At 43.4% G+C, this 22,756-nt stretch overlaps 1 protein-coding gene across 1 annotated transcript in view; it reads left to right on the top strand.

Annotated features, from left to right (window-relative positions):
* The window catches only part of mrpl23 (mitochondrial ribosomal protein L23), a 100,803-nt gene that overhangs the window by 15,690 nt on the left and 62,357 nt on the right, over positions 1-22,756 (top strand). The window contains exons 2-3 of the mRNA XM_055934948.1: positions 5,129-5,251; positions 20,817-20,899. Coding sequence (XP_055790923.1) covers positions 5,129-5,251; positions 20,817-20,899 — 206 coding nt within the window. The remainder of the gene's footprint in view (positions 1-5,128; positions 5,252-20,816; positions 20,900-22,756) is intronic.

Below are 22,756 nucleotides of genomic sequence, written 5' to 3' on the forward strand. Positions count from 1 at the left end.
ACGTTTGTAATGCTATAAGTATTTCTCAGAAACCCTGAGTATTTGAAACGTAAGGAACACCTGCTATTTCCATGACACACTGACCAGGTGAAATCTATGATCCCGTATTGATCTCACTTGTTAAATCCACTTCAATCAGTGTAGATGAATAGGGGGAGACAGGTTAAAGAAGGATTGTTAAGCCTTGAGACAATTGAGACATGGATTGTGTACGTGTGCCATTCAGAGGGTGAATGGGCAAGACAAAAGATTGAAGTGCCTTTGAACTGGGTGTGGTATTAAGTGCCAGGTGCACCGGGTTAGTGTGTCAAGAACTGCAACGATAAACCCTTTCCCGTGTGTATCAAGAATGGTCCACCACTCAAAGGACATCCAGCCAACTTGCCACAACTGTGGGAGGAACTGGAGTCAACATGGGCCAGCATCCCTGTGGAACGCTTTCGACACCTTGTAGAGTTCATGCCTCGATGAATTGAGGCTGTTTTGAGGGCAAAAGGGGCTGCAACTCAATATTAGGAATGTTTCCCTAAAATTTTGTACACGGACTATAATTCTGCTGTTGGAATTGTGTTTTGAGTGCGAGCGCAAATTAAGTGGCTAGTTAGCTACACCGAACAAAAATAGAAACGCAACATGTAAAGTGTTGGTCCCATGTTTCATGAGCTGAAATAAAAGATCCCCACATTTTTCCATATGTACAGAAACTGTTTTTCTCTCAAATGTGCACAAATTGGTTTACATCCCTGTTAGTGTGCATTTCTCCTTTTCCAAGGTAATCCATCCACCAGACAGGTGTGGCATATAGGGTTGCACATTTTGGGGAATATTCAGAGGTAGAAACTTTCCACAGGAATATATGGGAATGAATGTTAATACCATTTAAATGTAGATATGCATTGGATATAAACTCAGCAAAAAAAGAAACGTCATCTCACTGTCAACTGTGTTTAATTTCAGCAAACTTGTGTAAATATGTGTATGACATAACAAGATTCAACAACTGAGACATGAACTGAAAAAGGAATAACGTGTCCCTGAACAAAGCGGGGGGGGGGGTGTCAAAATCAAAAGTAACAGTCAGTATCTGGCCACCAGCTGCATTAAGTACTGCAGTGTATCTCCTCCTCATGGACTGCACCAGATTTGTCAGTTCTTGCTGTGAGATGTTACCCCACTCTTCCACCAAGGCACCTGCAAGTTCTGGGGGGAATGGCCCTAGCCCTCACCCTCCGATCCAACAGTTCCCAGACGTGCTCAATGGGATTGAGATCCGGGCTCTTCGCTGGCCATGGCAGAACACTGACATTCCTGTCTTGCAGGAAATCCCGCACAGAACGAGCAGTATGGCTGGTGGCATTGTCATGCTGGAGGGTTATGTCAGGATGAGTCTGCAGGAAGGGTACCACATGAGGGAGGAGAATGTCTTCCCTGTAATGCACAGCGTTGAGATTGCCTGCAATGACAACAAGCTCAGTCCGATGATGCTGTGACACACCGCCCCAGACCATGACGAACCCTCCACCTCCAAATTGATCCCGCTCCAGAGTACAGGCCTCGGTGTAACGCTCATTCCTTCGACGATAAACGCGAATCACTCTTGGTGAGACAAAACCGCGACTCGTCAGTGAAGAGCACTTTTTGCCAGTCCTGTCTGGTCCAGCGACGGTGGGTTTGTGCCCATAGGCGACGTTGTTGCCGGTGATGTCTGGTGAAGACCTGCCTTACAACAGGCCTACAAGCCCTCAGTTCAGCCTCTCTAAGCTTATTGCGGACAGTCTGAGCACTGATTGAGGGATTGTGCATTCCTGGTGTAACTCAGGCAGTTGTTGTTGCCATCCTGTACCTGTCCCGCAGGTGTGATGTTTGGATGTACCGATCCTGTGCAGGTGTTGTTACACGTGGTCTGCCACTGCGAGGACGATAAGCTGTCCGTCCTGCCTCCCTGTAGCGCTGTCTTAGGCGTCTCACAGTACGAACATTGCAATGTATTGCCCTGGTCACATCTGCAGTCCTCATGCCTCCTTGCAGCATGCCTAAGGCACGTTCACGCAGAAGAGCAGGGACCCTGGGCATTTTTCTTTTGGTGTTTTTGAGTCGGTAGAAAGGTCTCTTTAGTGTCCTAAGTTTTCATAACTGTGACCTTAATTGCCTGTCGTCTGTAAGCTGTTGGTGTCTTAACGACCGTTCGTGCATGTTCATTAATTGTTTATGGTTCATTGAGCAAGCATGGGAAACAGTGTTTAAAGCCTTTATAATGAAGATCTGTGAAGCTAATTTGTAAAAATACAAATATCTTTGAAGGACAGGGTCCTGAAAAAGGGACGTTTCTTTGTTTGCTGTGTTTTTTAAAAACCATATCATATGGACTGTAAACTATCAAAATAAAGAAAGTTGCACACACCATGTATTTAACTTCCAGCAATTTAATGTGTATTTACCAACGTTTCGGCATCACTGTGCCTTTCTCAGGGTAATTCATGACATGACAACTCATGTATTCATGACATTACAGTCCCGTGTGGCTCAGTTGGTAGAGCATGGCGCTTGCAACGCCAGGGTTGTGGGTTCAATTCCCACGGGGGGACCAGGGTTCAATTCCCACGGGGGGACCAGGATGAATATGTATGAACTTTCCAATTTGTAAGTCGCACTGGATAAGAGTGTCTGCTAAATGACTTAAATGTAAATGTAATTACCCTGTGGAAGGCACAGTTATGCCGAACTATTTTTATAGTTTATTCGCCGTTAGTTAGCACCTCCACACACAAAAAATTATTGGGTGTGCGCCAGCTCTGTTTTTTATAATCTACCATATCATATGGAGACAGAAACATAAACCTTTTACCTTATGATAGGTAGACATAATTGTAAATGATTAAATCCTTCAAATATAAATAAAAAAACGATTTAGTTACAAATTGAACTTTAATTAAATGAGTTGACTCTTCACATGGGATGATTTCACTGAACAACAAAAGAAAGGGAATATTGAATGATCCCCAATGATCCATCACATCTCCCAAAAACATTTTCAAGATACATCTGTAAAATGATAACCAAAGCTTTAGTTTCTAGGCTGTCTTCCTCTCAGGCTTCCATGTCTTCTCCCTGGACTTCCTCAATGTCCACCTCTTGAACATCAGACTCTGAGGCCTCATCTTCAGTGTCACTTTCCAACCTTGTTGAGGATGGCTCGTTGTCGTGCTCAAAAAGCCTCAAATTTGCCCGGATGGCCACCAATTTTTCAACCCTGGTATTGGTCAGCCTGTTGCATGCTTTTGTGTGTGTTCCCAAACAAGGACCAGTTGCGCTCTGAGGCGGCTGATGTTGGTGGGATTTGGAGGATGATGGAGGCAACAGGGGAAAGAGCCTCAGATCCACAAAGTCCCTACCACCAGGTGGCTGATGAGATATTTTGGCATGACTGCCATATTGCATCTCCATCCCAAAGCCCTTGCTTGGAAGTGTACTTCGCCAGACTGCCAAGAACCTTGCCCTCATCCAGGCCAAGGTGGCGAGACACGGTAGTGATGACACCATAGGCCTTGTTGATATCTGCACCAGACAGGATGCAAAAAAAGAAGGGTACAAAAAAATGTCTGCATCCATTGAAGGTCCCCAAGAACACAGAGACCTACATCATTCTTAAATGGAATACATTTGGAACGACCAAGACTCTTCCTAAAGCTGGCCACCTGTCCAAACTGAGCAAACGGGGGAGAAGGTCCTTGGTCAGGGAGGTGACCCAGAACCCGATGGTCACTCTGACAGAGCTCCGGAGTTCCTCTGTGGAGATGGGAGAACCTTCCGGAAGGACAACCATCTCTGCAGCACTCCACCAATCAGGCATTTATGGTAGAGTGGCCAGACGGAAGCCACTCCTCAGTAAAAGGCATGGTGGTGGCAGCATCATGCTGTCGGGATGTTTTTCAGCGGCAGGAACTGGGAGACTAGTCAGGATCAAGGGAAAGATGAACGGAGTAAAGTACAGAGATATCCTTGATGAAAACCTGCTCCAGAGAGCTCATGACCTCAGACTGGGGCGATGGTTCACCTAAGCACACAGCCAAGACAACGCAGGAGTGGCTTTGGGACAAGTCCCCTAATGTTCTTGAGTGGCCCAGCCAGATTCTGGACTTGAACCAGATTGAACATCTCTGGAGAGACCTGAAAATAGCTGTGCTGTGACACCCCCCCATCCAACCTGACAGTGCGTGAGAGGATCTGCAGAGGAGAATGGGAGAAACTCCCCAGATACAGGTGTGCCAAGCTTGTAGCATCATGCCAAATAAGACTTGAGGCTGTAATCGCTGCCAAAGGTGCTATTGTGAGTGCAATAAAAGGTCTTAGTCTTACATTCAACTTCCTGTAACCTGCTGATGGCATGAGGGAAAATCAATTAATCAAATGTGTTTATAAAGACCTTTTTACTTACATCAGCAGATGGCACAACGTGTATTTACGTCGACTGTAAGGTCGGAATCTTTAGGCTAGCCGCAATGAGTCCTATAGCAGGATTGATACATGCTCAGAGGCTTCAGAGATGTGCTCCGAGCAGCAAACCCTGATTCATTGTGGAGAAGAAAAGGTAGTTTGATGTGGATGGGTAGTCGGGCTAAGGGACAGTTGGCTTGTAAAAATTACTTGTGGTAAAAAAATATTTGTATTTGATATTGGCAAATTGATTGAACAGACTTTCTTTAACTCGAAAGCTAGAGACTCCTTGACACATTTTCACCTTTCATGCACCTAGGACTGGAGGAGAGGGGAGGACCAGGACTATTGAAATGTACCCCATTGACATGGGTCCAATGACTTTAGTCCCCTTCCCTATATTGTACTGACTGCACCTGCTCACTTTCTACTCTCACTGTTAATCTGTTATGTTCGGAAGAAGACTGTGTCGGCCAAAAGCATTGCTATAGCCAAAAAAAGTGTCAAATAAGCATTGATTGTATGGACCAGTTTACTGGAGCCAGATTATTAAAATTGTTCTTGGACTAAAAACACTTTCCATTGATCATCTATATTGAGCATACCTTTTAGTCCAGGAGTAGTGGTCTGGGATACTGACCCTGGAAAGTGTGCTTGGGCTCTCCTTCAACCCAGTCTCCTGTTTTCCGTACAGATACCCGCTGTACCAGATCGGGAACCCCCAACTGAGGATCTTCCGGCCGCCATTCTCCCTGACTCTGGTCCGACCAGGGAAGGAGCAGCCTCAGGACACAGTGCAGTTCAGAATCCCCATGGAGTAAGTCTGTTTTTTAAAAATTGACCTGTAACACGAGTTGTAAATTAAATGTGTGTCCAAATGATTGAGGGCATACTGAAGGGGGAGAATGGTTGATAATCGGACCCCAGCTCAGAACCCAATTCCATTTCCCCTCCTTTTTTCCTTAGTGTACATGTTCCCCGTCCCCTCATAGATTTAAAAGCATTAGATGGGTGTGTAAGAATTTTCACTGTATTTCTTACACCAGTCCATTTCCATGAGGTGGAGTGAACAAGTGCTGGTCTGCATCCTGGCCACTAGATGGAGTGCTAACCTAAAGAAATGAACGGCAGCCATTGGCTTCAGGCTACTGTAGGTTGTTCCTCTGACCCCATTGCTGAGTTGATTTGACTGAGCATGAGATGGGAAGAACAGAACTGAGAAGCTAGTGGCTTCCCCAAACTATTGTTTCAGGGTCAGGTATATTTTCAAGGGCAACTTGTTCTTACTGTGAGTGTTTGCTTTATTGCTATGCTAGCTCAGTTCATCAACGCTCGCACAACTTAAACATGACATCAAGCATGTACAGGGAACGATTATTACCATCCAGAGCTGTAGATACAAAGAGTTGAGAGATGTACTATCATTTTATTGGGGTCTTGTTGGCATTACATTTCTTGCCACAACGCCATTGTCTTGGTCCAAGACGTCACAAGTCATCTGCTATTCGACCATCAGACAGTCCACTGACTCCACTGAATTTAAATTGATGCTTCAAGTGGAGCATCAAACCAGTCTATGCAGGGGATTATTCCTAATCTATTCATTCAGGTACTGGGTTCCAGCCCCAGACTCCAGAGTGCTTGTTTTAAAAGGTCGGTCTGTGTGTGTGTGGGTGAAATGTTTTTTATTCGTTTTTTTCCCCTGGGGCATTTGCCTGGGCCAGGGAGAGGCACATGATTGCTGTACCTCCACCCCTCGAAACATTGTGTGTTTACTACACCTTGTTGATCCTCTTCAGACACACACACACACACACACACACACACACACACACACACACACACACACACACACACACACACACACACACACACACACACACACACACTGTCTCTCTCCCTCGCTTACACACATCTATACCCTCCCCGGATCACCTAATGTACATGATATCGATGACTACTCAGGGTTTCCATTTGGAAAATGTGGCGCCGGACATTTGACCGGCAGCATTTTTCCTTTACAGGACATGTAAGAAATTTACCGGACCCATACGCATTGGTTTGGTGACCTGATTAGGGCGTCCACCTACGGTTTTCAGAATGACAGAAATCACGTTTAGTTTATGGTATTTCATCTTAACGGAACATGCAGCTCGAATGTAACGGCGTGCGTAATTCTTACCGAATACCAGTGAGGAATTTGAAGATGCATAGGCGGAGCATCCATACGGCTAGGAAGCTAAGCTTCCCTAAAGAAAATTGCGTTCAAATGCCAAAATTGTATAGCCTAATTAGCGTACTCCTGTCTATACAGAAATCAATAACATCCTTCAAAATAGGCTACTACACCAGAAAGCATGATTTGACCACAGAGGATCATTCGCTTCTTAAAAATAAAGAAGGCTGTGGATTGTTTTAAATCGCATAGCCTACAGTCGGAAGTGGAGAAACTGTTTGGAAAACAAATGGCTATTGCTGTAAAGAGAAGACGACTAAAAAGACAGACTGGAGTCTGTTCGTTATCAAAATTCTCAACTTAATTGAGCAAAAAGTATTGGCGCCAGCGGAGATCGGTCAAATCCCCGGTAAGTGTGCATATTCACCGTTTTTATCATTCACTATCCTCTTCCTGTACTCCCTGTTCACTCATGACTGCACTGCCAGGCACGACTCATTTACATTACATTTACATTTACGTCATTTAGCAGACGCTCTTATCCAGAGCGACTTACAAATTGGAAAGTTCATACATATTCATCCCGGTCCCCCCGTGGGAATTGAACCCTGGTCCCCCCATGGGAATTGAACCCACAACCCTGGCATTGCAAGCGCCATGCTCTACCAACTGAGCCACACGGGACCACGGGACTCCATCACCATCATTAAGTTTGCCGATGACACAACAGTGGTAGGCCTGATCACTGACAACGACGAGACAGCCTATAGGGAGGAGGTCAGAGACCTGGCCGTGTGGTGCCAGGACAACAACCTCTCCCTCAACGTGATCAAGACTAAGGAGATGATTGTGGACTACAGGGAAAGGAGGACCGAGCACGCCCCCATTCTCATCGATTGGGCTGTAGGGGTGCAGGTTGAGTGCTTCAAGTTCCTTGGTGTCCTCATCACCAACAAACTAACATGATCCAAGCACACCAAGACAGTCGTGACGAGGACACAACAAAACCTATTCCCCCTCAGGAGACTGAAAAGATTTGTCATGGGTCCTCAGATCCTCAAAAGGTTTTATAGCTGCACTATCGAGAGCATCCTGACTGGTTGCATCACTGCCTTGTATGGAAACTGCTCAGCCTCTGACTGCAAGGCACTACAGAGGGTAGTGCGAACGGCCCAGTACATCACTGGGGCCAAGCTTCCTGCCATCCAGTATCTCTATACCATGCGGTGTCAGAGGAAGGCCCAAAAAATTGTCAAAGACTCCAGCCAATCTAGTCAAAGACTGTTCTCTCTGCTTCCGCATAGCAAGCGGTACCGGAGCACCAAGTCTAGGTCCAAGAGGCTTCTAAACAGCTTCTACCCCCAAGCCATAAGACTGCTGAACGTCTAATCAAATGGCTACCCAGACTGCTTGCATTGCCCCTCCCCCCATTTACACTGCTGATACTCTCTGTTATTGTCTATGCATACGTTACTTTAATAACTCTACCCACATATATTAACTTGACTAACCAGTGCCCCCGCACATTAACTCTTTACCGGTACCCCCTGTATATAGTCTCGCTATTGTTATTTTACTGCTGCTCTTTAATTATTTGTTACTTTATTTCTTCTTTTTTTAAGGTATTTGTCTTATCTGCATTGTTGATTAAGGGCTTGTAAGTAATCATTTCACTGTATGGTCTCTACACCTGTTGTATTCGTCGCATGTGATTTGATTCCAGGTTAGATTACCGTCGTTGTGTTTGTCTCCCCTTTTCCAAGGCCTAATGCATGATCACACAAAATAGTTTTTATTGATATGTTTGTCAGTGTCGGCAGAGTTGGCTACCCTGTCATTTTTGTTGTATTAAAACATATTCCGCCAAGGTCTCCAGTCATATAACGTGTGGTAGAATTGCATGAAATGTGTTTTTATAAAAGGCCAACATTTTCCTGTGCAAAGAGAGAAGGAATGTATATGGCCGATGCCTACTCTAAGTAACTACGTGCTGCATTGAGAAATGACTAGTCTATGTCAATCTACCTCCCCAATATAGCAAGTTGACCTATTCTATTGGTCAGCGTGTCGTTCTGAAAGAAATAGCCTGTTCCAAACAGACCCTGGGACAGTTGTGGGATGATAGATCCAAAAGTCATACAATATGCCTACATCCAACATTTTTTTTAAAAGCAAGGAGGCTCATGCAACAGATTAGAATGTTAAAATGGTGCTAAACAATCTTTTTTGTTATTTTTTTTAAAGGGGTAAACTATTCTTCAAGTTATAAGCGCAGCAATGCGCACAAGGTAGTAGGCTCCGCGCGAATGTTGTTTCATAATCGAATTAGTGGGGAAACATCCCTGTGAGCGGTTTCATGTGACAGAAATGACAATATCAATCATGAAAATTTGAAAGAGGGGACATGTAAACATGCAACAACTAGCATGGGTTGCTAATATGACTACTGGACAATTTAAAGAAAGTTTATTTGAAAACCGATAGAACATGAGAGGAAACGGCTAATGTTTTCAATGGCATATGGAAGTTTTTCTAAAATAAAAACCTGCACGTTCGGTTGGATTTTGGCTAGGCTACTTTGAAGCAAGGTAAGACATGCCTCGTATGTAGTAAAACGTTCCCGCATTCTAACAATTAAATGTTTCCTTTATAATTATGGGAATTATTTTTTTTGTTGTTTTTTACACGCGATTTCTTTTCAAAATGTTCCACACTGATTGGGTTTATTTAAAGCATGTTTCACTCCAGCAGAAACAAACACCTGTTTGAGCTGTTTTTGGCAGCTCTCGCGCTACATCAACTGGTATTTCATTATTAGGCTAAAATGCATTATTTCGCAATGGCCTCCCCCAATATTATTTATCAGCTTTTTTTTTTTTTTTATCAGCCGAAAGCCGGCTATTACCTTCTAACGGAAACCCTGTGACTACTGTGCCGTCACTACAATAAAGTGTTGATTGCGATTGTGGCCGTGGGTAGTAGCGTTTTTGTAGTGAGCATTTCTTGAGTGCTTTAATTTCGTTTTTCTCAGGACGAACACAAGGTTTGCTTTGTCTGCCTAGCACCTGGGGCCTGAAATGAACACACACCCATAGAGGTCCTATGTTATTCTGTGGACTCACAGGACGGAACTCGACTCGTTCTCTCTTCTCCTCGCTTTATCATTATACACTTCCCAAACGCTCTGCAAACGTTCCTCAAACCACACAGCCGTCTCCTAATCCTTCCTTGGCACTTTCAATGGCTCAAAACAACCGGCGAGTGTTTCTCTCTCGCTTCCTTAGTGCTGAGGTCGTTTGGTTTCCTTTGTCATTTTGAGTGTTCGTTGAGTCATTTTGTGGTCTTGAAGTATCTCTTCCTTTCTCCAGCGCCATCGTTGGTTTGCATACACATTCTTGTGTAAGAGAACAGTGACTGGCTTCAGATTTCAGGATACACACGCACTTAGTGGACTCTTGTCTTGTGCAGTTCAATGTGAGTTTCTTTGGGGTGGGGTGGGGGGGTTGAGAAATGTCTGTTGCTCACTAACATAGACAATACAGTATGTGTTCCATATAATTAGGAATTAGAATACTATAATGGACATGAACCTTCTTATGATGGGATTAAAGGTCAGCAATTTTGGTCAGGGAGTTGGGCAACTATGGTTTGCCAGTGCTGTGATAAGATATTGTGTAAAAATAAGGAATTTGAAGTATGTATCTGCACCCTATGTCTGTTAGCTAGCCAGCCAGCCAGTTTTAGAGGAATTATTCCATAAATGTTTCAAATTAACTGCCAATATGCCACAATTCCATTCAAACAATAGTCAATCCACAGCCGGCGGGAAATCAGTTGTACTGATATCATAGCATTCACAGCTTTCCACGAAAGCAACATTTTTAACATTTGTCGTCTGTTTACATATACAGTATTTTAGAGGTTTGTACAGAACATCGGTATAAAACCTGTATAAACTGTATTTATAATTATGACTATTTTAAGTTGACAATAATTTTACTGCACAATTTCTGATCGGAATAGGCCTGCACTGCCATTTATGCCAATTACACTGCTTTCTCCCTGACCAATATGGCTGCCATTTTCACCCAATTCTGGAACTGTGAGGGTTTATGACATAGCCCCTCTAGTAATTTTATAGGATCTCTACGATGTATTCATCCATTCTGTGAACTTGGGATCATGTATTCTACCTGTTGAACAAAATAACAGTGTTGTTGTTTTGCCAGGAGGTTGCCATGGTTACACGTTCTGAGTCTCTGAATTGAAAAAATGGCATTTAATCCCCCCACGGTTCTCAGAATGACAGAAATCACATTTAGTTTATAGTATTACATCTTAATTTAAATACCTGTGCATCAATCTAAATGACATAACAATCCCTATCGAAATCTGTCAGTTTAAGCTAGAGATCTGTTTTTTTTGTTGCATTGGAACGGTCTCATTGCACCGAAATCCTCAATCCACGACTTCCGCATCTGCTGTGAAAGGTGACTGAGCTAGAGCAGTGTTTGTCAGACCCTGAGACATCCCGAAAAAACCCGCTATTCTCACGAAAACCTCTGTAGCAACCGAACGGTTTGGCCTAGAAACGATTATGACCAGTCTATGAAATGAGGAGACTCTCTCACACACGATGGTGTTCTCCGTTTCGCTCTACAACCCCCACAAGTGTCAGGAAACTCGTCTGAACTCTGTAATGTCGACGTGCCAACTTCTGTTTGGTAGCTTCCGAACCGTTTTGGCTACATACTAATGGGACGAAAACGACGATGATGTGTAATCTCCTAGATTTAGGACAGACCTTTTTGGACTGACCTTTTTGCCATTTATCAGTGTGTTTTTCATGCGTTTCTATGGGCTTTAGTGGTAATGGGCAAAATCAATATTTTATAAAAAATAAAAATAAAATAAAAATCTAAATCAAATAGCTAAATGATGTAGTGACAAACACTGAAAGTTAAACGATTGAGCGTAGTAGTTTATGTAAATTGTAAAACGGGAGATAATGCAGGTGGACCTCTTCATTAAATCCACCTCAACTGGCTGACTTCTCTCACAGCTTATTTGCAGTTCTCTCTGTAGGAAATGTCACTACAAATCATTTTGTGCCTGGCCTTCGCTGTTTCATGTGTCCTCCTAAACGATGACTCAGCATAATATTTGAAATGGTTGAGTTTTCCACATCTCTGTGTGTGTGTGTATGTGTGTGTGTGGGGGAGTTGGAGACCTTGTTACCCTTTTTACCTTTTATATAATAACATGAAGTGTGAACTGCTGCTTATCTCCTCACGCAGGACATCCCGAATGTCATCTATCAACTGTTTCTTCTTTCTCTCATCTCAGGTTTCATGTCTTCCATCCGTGCAAACCTTTTGTTAGTCTCTTGGTATTTCATGTTTTTGAGTTGTGCCCTGTTTATTGTGTTGGACTTTGTCACGGTTAAAACGTTGTGTGTGTGTGTGCTGGGCACAAGGATCACATTTACAAGGAGCACATTTACAAAAATACATTTTTGAGCACATTTTAAAGTATTTTGCGTAATAGTGTTTTAATGACAAAGTTCATGAATAAAAGGTTTTTGGGGTGTTACATGCTCAGTCAAGCACAATGTACCCTCAAATATTTGATTCACTTAGTGAGACAAATGTTCAACTGCCCCTTTAAAGAGAAACTTCTCCCATAAAGCAACTTCTCGTTTAGAAAATGGCCTATGCATTTATTCTAGTGTCAAAATTGACCACAAAGTGTAAATAGGAACATTTTGGTCACAATGTCCGTCTCGTCCAAAACGAAGATTTGCGAGATGATAGAAAAATGGTATCGCGGAATGAAGTGTACCGTAACAGTTTTCCTTGGGTTGGGTTTATTTTAATCCGACCCACATGCCCACATCTTGCAGCATCCAAGTAATCATTTGGAGCTCAGCTGCACTTGACCCGATTTGTAATGCCCGCGTTCAATTTGGTTTGATATTCAATATCCTTATGGTGCTAGTTAAGGACCATTAGTAAATTACACAATGTACAGTGCCTTCGGAAATTATTCAGATTAGAGGTCGGCCGATTTTATGATTTTTCAACGCCGATATAGATTTATTGGAGGACCAAAAAAAGCTGTATTTTATATATATATATACACTGCTCAAAAAAATAAAGGGAACACTTAAACAACACAATGTAACTCCAAGTCAATCACACTTCTGTGAAATCAAACTGTCCACTTAGGAAGCAACACTGATTGACAATAAATTGCACATGCTGTTGTGCAAATGGAATAGACAAAAGTGGCCTGCTGGAGGTCATTTTGCAGGGCGCTGGCAGTGCACCTCCTTGCACTAAGGCGGAGGTAGCGGTCCTGCTGCTGGGTTGTTGCCCTCCTACGGCCTCCTCCACGTCTCCTGATGTACTGGCCTGTCTCCTGGTAGCGCCTCCATGCTCTGGACACTACACTGACAGAAACAACAAACCTTTTTGCCACAGCTCGCATTGATGTGCCATCCTGGATGAACTGCACTACCTGAGCCACTTGTGTGGGTTGTAGACTCCGTCTCATGCTACCACTAGAGTGAAAGCACCGCCAGCATTCAAAAGTGACCAAAACATCAGCCAGGAAGCATAGGAACTGAGAAGTGGTCTGTGGTCACCACCTGCAGAACCATTCCCTTTTTGGGGGTGTCTTACTAATTGCCTATAATTTCCACCTTTTGTCTTTTCCATTTGCACAACAGCATGTGAAATTTATTGTCAATCAGTGTTGCTTCCTAAGTGGACAGTTTGATTTCACAGAAGTGTGATTGACTTGGAGTTACATTGTGTTGTTTAAGTGTTCCCTTTATTTTTTTGAGCAGTGTATATATATGTATGTATGTATGTATGTATGTATGTATGTATGTATGTATGTATGTATGTATGTATGTATGTATGTATGTATGTTTAACTTAATGTAATAGATACAATGAATTTAGTCTCAAATAAATATTGAAACAACATGTTCAATTTGGTTTAAATAACGCAAAAACAGTGTTGGAGAAGAAAGTAAAAGTGCAATATGTACCATGTAAAAAAGCTAACATTTAGGTTCCTTGCTCAGAACATGAGAACTTATGAAAGCTAGTGGTTCCTTTTAACATGAGTCTTCAATATTCCCAGTTAAGAAGTTTTAGGTTGTAGTTATATAGGAATATTTCTATCTATACCATTTGTATTTCATTTACCTATGACTATTGGATGTTCTTATAGGCACTATGGTATTGCCAGCCTAATCTCGGGAGGTGATAGGCTTGAAGTCATAAACAGCGCTGTGCTTCAAGCATTGCGAAGAGCTGTTTGATTGAATGCTTACGAGCTTGCTGCTGCCTACCACCGCTCAGTCAGACTACTCTATCAAATATCAAATCATAGACTTAATTATAATATAATAAACACACAGAAATACAAGCCTTCGTTTCTGAATTTGACCATATTAATGACCTATCATTTCGAAAACAAAATGTTTATTCATTTCGTGAAATACGGAATCGTTCCATATGTTATTGAATGGGTGGCAACCCTAAGTCTAAATATTGCTGTTACATTGCACAACCTTCAATGTTATGTCATAATAACGTAACATTCTGGCAAATTAATTATGGTCTTTGTTAGGAAGAAATTGTTCACACAGTTCGCAACTTTTTAAGAAAGGCATTGATGTTTATGGTTCTAACTTGTGACATTGGTGCTACAATTGTTCTTTTTTCACGAATGCGCTTTTGTTAAATCATCACCCGTTTGGCGAAGTAGGCTGTGATTCAATGATAAATTAACAGGCACCGCATTGATTGTATGCAACGCAGGACAAGCTAGTTAAGCTAGTAATATCATCAACCATGTGTAGTTAACTTGTGATTATGTTAAGATTGATTGTTTTTTATAAGATAAGTTCAATGCTAGCTAGCAACTTTCCTTGGCTCCTTGCTGCACTCGCATAACAGGTGATCAGCCTGCCACGCGGTGTCCTCGTGGATTGCAGAGAGATCTCTCTGTACTGTGCTCCGTTCATCTTTGCCTACATCCCGACTAGTCTCCCCGTCCCTGCCGCTGAAAAACATCCCCACAGTAGTAACCGGTAGAAAACAAGAGATGGATAGATAGAGACAGAAAGAAAATGTGTACAGTAGAAGTACACCCCTGAGGTATGTAGGTTAGGGTTTAATACCTTTTTTTTTTTTTTTTTTTTTTAAATACATTTTCTCCCCTTTTCTCCCCAATTTTCGTGGTATCCAATCGCTAGTAATTACTATCTTGTCTCATCGCTACAACTCCCGTACGGGCTCGGGAGAGACGAAGGTCGAAAACCATGCGTCCTCCGAGGCACAACCCTACCAAGCCGCACTGCTTCTTTAACACAGCGCGCCTCCAACCCGGAAGCCAGCCGCACCAATGTGTCGGAGGAAACACCGTGCACCTGGCCCCCTTGGCTAGCGCGCACTGCGCCCAGCCCGCCACAGGAGTCGCTGGAGCGCGATGAGACAAGGAAATCCCTACCGGCCAAACCCTCCCTAACCCGGACAACGCTATGCCAATTGTGCGTCGCCCCACGGACCTCCCGGTCGCGGCCGGCTGCGACAGAGCCTGGGGGCGAACCCAGGAGTTTAATACCTTAACCGGTATCCTTTGATTTCCGACCAAGCACTTTCCTGTTTCCTGAGAGTGAAATAAAGGCGGGTACCGTGAACCATTTATATACAGTTGAAGTCGGAAGTTTACATACACCTTAGACAAATACATTTAAACTAAGTTTTCACAATTCCTGGCATTTAGTCCTAGTAAAATGTCCCTATCATAGGTCAGTTAGGATCAACACTTTTATTTTAAGAATGTGAAATGTCAGAATAATAGAGAGAATGATTTATTTCAGCTTTTATTTCTTTCATCACATTCCCAGTGGAGCAGAAGTTGGCATGCACTCAATCAGTATTTCGTAGCATTGCCTTTTAAATTGTTTAACTTGGGTCAAACGTTTCGGGTAGCCTTCAACAAGCTAAATAAAAAAAGTAAATGTAAAAAAAGAAGAAAAAAAGAGCCTACGTACAAGAAATATCGGTACCGAATCAATGTGCAGGGGTACAAGGTATTTGAGGTAATGACCATACACTACCGTTCAAAAGTTTGGGGTCACTTAGAAATATCCTTGTTTTTTTTACTTCTTCAGGCTGCAGGGTGAATATTGAAAAAACTGGAAAATATGTGCACATTTTCAAACGGCCTCTTAAGAAATTTTTGATTTTACAATATGCATATATTTACTACTATTGGATAGATAACAGTCTATAGTTTCTAAAAACGTTTGAATTATTTCTCTAAGTGGAACAGAACTATTTATACAGCCATTTTCCCAGCCGAATTGAGATTTCCAAAATGCGATGTGTCTCTTTAAGACCTTGTCTATACAAGGTCATGACACTTAGGACCGTAGAAACACGTCATACGCCTTCATCTGGGTGTAATGCGGAAGTGAGAGTTGAAAGGAGTCGAATATCTCTTCCATGGACTGAATACCACATCTTCTTGTGAGACCTGCGCAGTTAAAAAAAAATTCCGGGCGCGAGGCAGAATCTGGACTCGGCTCCTGGAATCCGCTCGTTAAAGGTGAATATGACCTCTGCCTACGATATTATTTGATACATGTCACAAAATCATCCTAAAGTATGTTTTTTCAATATACTTTAATTATATTATTGCAATTTATTCTGGACTTTAGATGTCATGCGACGGAAGAATTTTTTGAAGAAAGACAGATTAGCGCCGCACGGCCGTTGTGCTTGCTAACCAAAGAGGGAAATATTTCGTTCTGGAACCCAACTAAAGACTTTACTGGACAATGGACCCCGTTACAACATTCTGATGGAAGATCAACAAAGATAAGGACCCAATTTGGGATGCTTTTTCATATATCTGTCGAACTGTGCTATGCTAGCGCTTGACTAGAATCAATGCTGCCGTATGCTAGCTAATGTTGTAAGCTAATATAACGATATATTGTGTTTTCGCTGTAAAACACTTCAAAAATCGGAAATATTGGCTCTATTCACACGATATTTGTCTTTCATTAGCTATCCACCATATGTTTTTCTGAAATGTTTTATGAGGTGTAATTAGTAGTTGACGTTGGTGTCTGTATTTTCTCTGGCTACTCCCGTCTGATTTCAGACTGTAGCTATGCTGTAGCAATGATGGGAGCAGTAATGTAAAACTGATTTATAGCTAAAATATGCACATTTAATGAACAAAACATAGATTTATTGTGTAACATGTTATAGGACTGTCATCTGAGGTAGTTTTTTCTAGGTTCTTTAGGTTGGTTTTAGGTTATTTAGGTTGGCTTGTGCATGCTACTTGAATCATAATTCATACATCATAATCATAATCATACGTGTCTGTCCACTTTTGTATTTGGTGGTGAGCTAACAGAAATATATGTGGTGTTTTCTCTGTAAAACATTTAAAAAATCGGACATGTTGGCTGGATTGACAAGATGTTTATCTTTCAAATGCTGTATTGGACTTGTTAATGTGTGAAAGTTAAATATTTTAAAAAAATAGCTTTTGAATTTCGCGCCCTGCACATGAGCTGGATGTTGTCATATTTGTACCGACGTCGGGAGAGCCCGCCTAACAGGTTAAAGAACAGCAGATTTTGTGTCCATTAAATAATAACATCAAATTGTCAGAAATACAGTGTAGACATTGTTAATGTTGTAAATGACTATTGTAGCTGGAATCGACTGGCGTACAGAGGCCCATTATCAGCAACCATCACTCCTGTGTTCCAATGGCACGTTGTGTTAGCTAATCCAAGTTTATCATTTTAAAAGGCTAATTGATCATTAGAAAACCCTTTTGCAATTATGTTAGCACAGCTGAAAACTGTTGAGCTGATTAAAGAAGCAATAAAACTGGCCTTTAGATTAGTTGAGTATCTGGAGCATCAGCATTTGTTGGTTCGATTTACAGGCTCAAAATGGCCAGAAACAAAGACCTTTCTTCAGAAACTCGTCAGTCTATTCTTGTTTTGAGAAATTAAGGCTATTCCATGCAAGAAATTGCCAAGCAACTGAAGATCTCGTACAACACTCTGTACTACTCCCTTCACAGAACAGCGCAAACTGTCTCTAACCAGAATAGAAAGAGGAGTGGGAGGCCCTGGTGCACAACTGAGCAAGAGGACAAGTACGTTAGATTGTCTAGTTTGAGAAACGGACACCTCACAAGTCCTCAACTGGCAGCTTCGTTAAATAGTACAAGCAAAACACCAGTCTCAATGTCAACAGTGAAGAGGCGACTCCGGGATGCTGGCCTTCTAGGTGTAGTTGTATGAAATGGACATATCAACTCTCTGGCTTCGTTCATAAATTAGACCAGTCATCACAATGCAAGCAGCTTACCATATTTACTAAAAATAAAGTCTCCAATAGAAAACATAACTTACTTGCTTGTATAAATGTAATTGCTGAATTTCATGTGTAGGCAACACGTGCCCTCTCGACGCAGTTACTGTAGACAATCTCCATTTCACATTTCTCCAAACTAAAGTCTGAACATTTTCTGAAAAGTTTGGGGAATGACCAGGAGTTTTGCAAATCTACCCCCCCCCCCCCCCCCCCCATCTACCATCTAAGACTAATCCCCTAACTCAGTGGTTCCCAACCAGGGGTACTAGGCTTTTCCACAGGGGGTACTTGAAGACTCACGAGATCATAGGCCTACCGATGAAATGCACACGAGGGGCGTATTTCAGAGGTACTCAGGGCAGAGCAAAATTCAGTTGGTGCGACAGTAACCAAGAGAGTTTTGGATCCGCTGCCCTAATGGATATAGCTGAACTGTTATCTATCCACCAAAATATGTTACTCTAGTAGGAAACAAAGACCATGAGACAAAGACCCAAAGTTCACAATGTTCCCTTCTGTTCTCTCACAGGAAGCTGCATCGATTACACTCGCCTCCATTTCCCTTTGACTCAACTTTAATATCAGATTTATGGCCAAAACAATACGAAACAATACAACTTTATTAATCCCCCCCCCCCCCCCCGAGGCCTGACGCAGGGATTTTTTTTCTTCACATCCTTGGGCGGGCAGCCTAAGCGTTTTTTTTGGGACGCCTTAGTCCAAAAAGTGCCTAGAATTCCAGGACATTTGCTTTAAAACTGCTTTCAGCTCCATGGCAGAGTATGTAGACTCTGAGAGAATGTGCTTTCAAATTGCAACATTTTCTCTCGGCTGCATGGAGAAATGTGTAGAACTGGAGTGAATAAGCTTAAATGTGCTAAAATGTCTCTACACCACCAAGATGAGGGCCTCTAAAATAGTCTCTAATATTCGGCCCTGCTGCCGGGCCCACCGCGGCCATGCCCCTGCCACTCCCCCTTTGCCACACCCACCACCTCAGCCCTTTTTTGATCCGTAAAAAAGCCTGGCACGCCAATGTCCCCGACGTCTCCAACCTGCTCCACATACGCCGGCCAAATCTGAAACCATTCCCGACGTTATCTGATGCCCTTCTCTTTTGCCCGGGTGGAAAGCTTCCGTCATCCGCGGGATAGTGTTACTGTGGGGGAATGCGCGGAACCGTGTGTTTGTGTATAAATATAGCAGTATCTGAGGCGATGATGCACTCAGCCTTGACAGCTGCCTTAAGACAGGTATTTGTTCTTTCCTGGGAGTGGTGATGAAAGGTTACGGCTCCTTCTGTTTCTGGAGTTTCCGGGCGACGTTGTCGTGAGGACTGCATTACTTGGGCAGTAGGCTCGAGCTCTGAGTCACTGACCCTTTTGGCAGTTTGGTTTTGTGGAGTGTTGACTCTTCCTATCGTCTACCTTTATCGCTGCACTCGTTTGAGTTTGTTTTATCTCGTCCATCAGAGGGGGGCGCTGTTGCTTGAGTGAAATTCCTTGCCCCTCTGAGTGGGTGAGTGTGTGGCAGGAGGATAATTGGAGTGTGTGACAGCAGGGATTAAGAGAATGTTCCTCTCTTTAATCAGGATCAGTGTTCTCGCTCTAATGACCCTGAGAGGACTATTCCCCAACCCCCCCCCCCCTCCACTCACACTTTCTCTCCCTCCGCTTTCTAGGAAATCCTCTCACTCACACAATCCCACACTCTTTCTCTCCCTCGTCTTCTCAAGTGCCCTCTCTCCCACTCTCTAACCCACTCTTTCTCTCTCTCCTTCTCTAACCCCTTTTTCTCTGCCCTGCTTCTCTTTCTCTCCTCTCCTAATGCCACTCTACTCTGCTTCACTAACCTCTGGCACACACACACACACACACACAGGATGGAGGGATTAGGGGAAGGAGGAATGGAAACGGAGACGCATCTGTGTGTTGCATCTCTAAAGAGACTGTTCCGGGTCCCCATAAATAAATGATCTTAAATGTGTTCACACTTTTTTTTTTCCCCTTCAGAATGGCTATTGTCCCTTGGCTCTCGGACTGCTCTGCTATTCTAGCCTGAAGAGGTTTCAGTCCCTCTTGTCTTCCCCTCCCCGAAAGAGATCCGTGTTGATTTGGAGATGAATCACATTTTATTTGTCACACATGCGCCGAGTACAACAAGTTGGAGACCTTTTACCGTGAAAATGCTTACTTACAAGCCCTTAACCAACAATGCAGTTCGAGAAAGAGTGGAGAAAATGTTTACTGAATAAACGAAAGTAGAAAATAAGAAGCTGGACTTTTGGCGAACACTGACTGCACCGCAGTCCTCTAAGGATCATTTGTGTTTCCACTTTGTTTGCACCACTGCTGGTGAAATGGTGGGTTAATGTATTCAAACTAGCCTAAGTAGGGTCATAAACACCCGGGTTTCTATCATGTTAGCGTTAGACTGTCAGCATTGTAATGTGAATGAGCGGGGCCAGTAGGTCCTTACGAGCGCAGGGTCGTGTTCACTAGGCACAACATGGAAGAAAACAGGACTGTTTGAACAATACCCAGGTCTACATTAAGAGTTTGCTTTGTGTGGGCCTAAGCCATATGTCCCAAAAAATACGTCTGTCCTACATCTGTGGATCATGTCGCTCCACTTGTTGTGAAGCTGATGTTTGGTCTGTCGAAAAGAGGCCACTTCACCTGGACGTTATCTTCCACAGGCTAACTCTGTGGATTTTTTTTCTTTCTCTCCCCCCTCGGGCTCCTCTCTCTTTGTCTGTTCATGACCTGTGGACAGAATGACCAAATGTGACGTGAGGAACTACCTGGAGAAGCTTTACAGCGTTCCAGTGGGAGCTGTCCGCACAAGGATCCAATACTGTGAGTACCATTTTTAAACATACCATATGTCGATCAAGGGAAAATCCGTATTTAAATGATTGGTTGTTAGATTTATTTTGTGCATTTTTATGACCAATAAAAAAAAAAAAGAATTTAAACCACACATCACATCATTGCGGATAACACAAAACAAAGCTCTCTGACCTAAGTTTTAGAAAAAGAAAGTGACAAACAAGACTATTTTGAGCACAATCCAAGACCATTCTCACCGCATTTGTAAAATGGTATTTTTTGCAGTGATTAGCATGTTTAGCTAACCCCATTTATTAATTCATTGACAGTGAGAGGAGTGTTCTTAGCAGTAAGCTATAGAGGTATTATTTTTATTTGTTAAGAAGAGCGGGTTTTAGGTTGTTAGCGTGTTAACCTATTGCAGTGAGGGAAATGCATTTTTTGTGGTTAGCTGTCTAGCTCATCTTTTGATCAGTTGGTGAGCAGTGACAAAAGTGTTTTTTTTGCGGTCGTTAGCATTGGTTAGCATGTTTAGCTATCGAGTATCCATTGATAAGCAGAGTTGTTAAGCGGTGATTACGGTTAGCGTGCCTGTCTGGACTTTCCATCACACAGCTGCTTATCACAGAATCTGCTGCTGCAGCACTCTGGCCTACAGCTGTCCCAAGGTGTCCCTGCACTCTTCCTCCTGCTCCAAGGCGTAACACACAAACACTTCTCAAGGGCCTAAAAGTGGGCCAAGCAGGGTTACACAACCTTACCCCTCTCTCCATCCATCCATCCCTCTCTCCCATTCTCCCCTTCTTTTAAAGTTTAGATAATCACAAAGCCACAGAGAGGGGTTATATGATTGACTAAATTATTCTCTTGGCATTTCATGGGCGAGGAAACATTTGGGGTTAGCACGGGCTGTTTAGAGGCTCTTTTACGAGGCTACGAATTTGCTAGCTCCTGGAAGGAGGGAGGGAGGGAGAGAGAAAAAGTGAGAGGAGCAGAAAGAGAGGCCTGGAGACCAGAGGGTGGAGGGCCAGAGAAGGAAGGCGTGCTGCTGGGCCAGGAGGGCCAAGAGGAGCCCCCTCTCTCTTTGGGGCAGAGAAAGATGGAGAGAGAGAACCCCAGAGAGAGAGAGAGCGGCAGAGGGAGACAGCGAGACGCCAGGCCTATGTAATATGGAAAAGAACCCATTAGACCTCTCATTTACGAGAGCTGCATTAAAGGCAAGGGGGGGAAAGAAAGGGGAGAGCGAGAGAAGGAAATAAAAAATAACTGAGTTGGCGAGGGGGGCCCAAGCGATCCTGAGGTGCGTCAGCGAAGGTATCCCTGCCTGCGTCAGGGGTTCCATGCCATTGGCAGCCTAAAGAGGGGAACGAGAGAGAGAGAGAGGGACGCAAATGACCCCTTTCTTCCCTCTCTGCCTGGGCGGCAGGCGGGCTCGGGTATTTTGGAAGGCGTTGCCATGGCTACCCCTCCGGCTTTGGGATTTGTAACGTGGTAGTCTGCTGCCAAACCACAATCCCCCTTCAAAAAAATAGTTTGTGTGTGTGCATGCACACGCTTTTGTGTGGTAGGATGGGGTGAATGTAGTGGTGCAACTTGGGGTAGGGGGGGGGGTATGACAAACAACACCATCATGGGGACTTAGCCTACCTAATTACCTGACTCTGAGTTGGGGGCGAAGGTCCCCCCCTACACTTACTCTCACCTATCTTTCACACCCACACGGGGGGCCTCCACATAGGTAGGGGTTGTGATGGGGCGTTTTACGACCCTGGTAAGGGCTTTCCCTGAGCTGTGGGCTGCCTGGCTGGTGATCATTACACACACACACACACACACACACACACACACACACACACACACACACACACACACACACACACACAC

This window comes from Salvelinus fontinalis, chromosome 9, assembly GCF_029448725.1.
Source record: "Salvelinus fontinalis isolate EN_2023a chromosome 9, ASM2944872v1, whole genome shotgun sequence".
Taxonomy (NCBI): Eukaryota; Metazoa; Chordata; class Actinopteri; order Salmoniformes; family Salmonidae; genus Salvelinus; species Salvelinus fontinalis.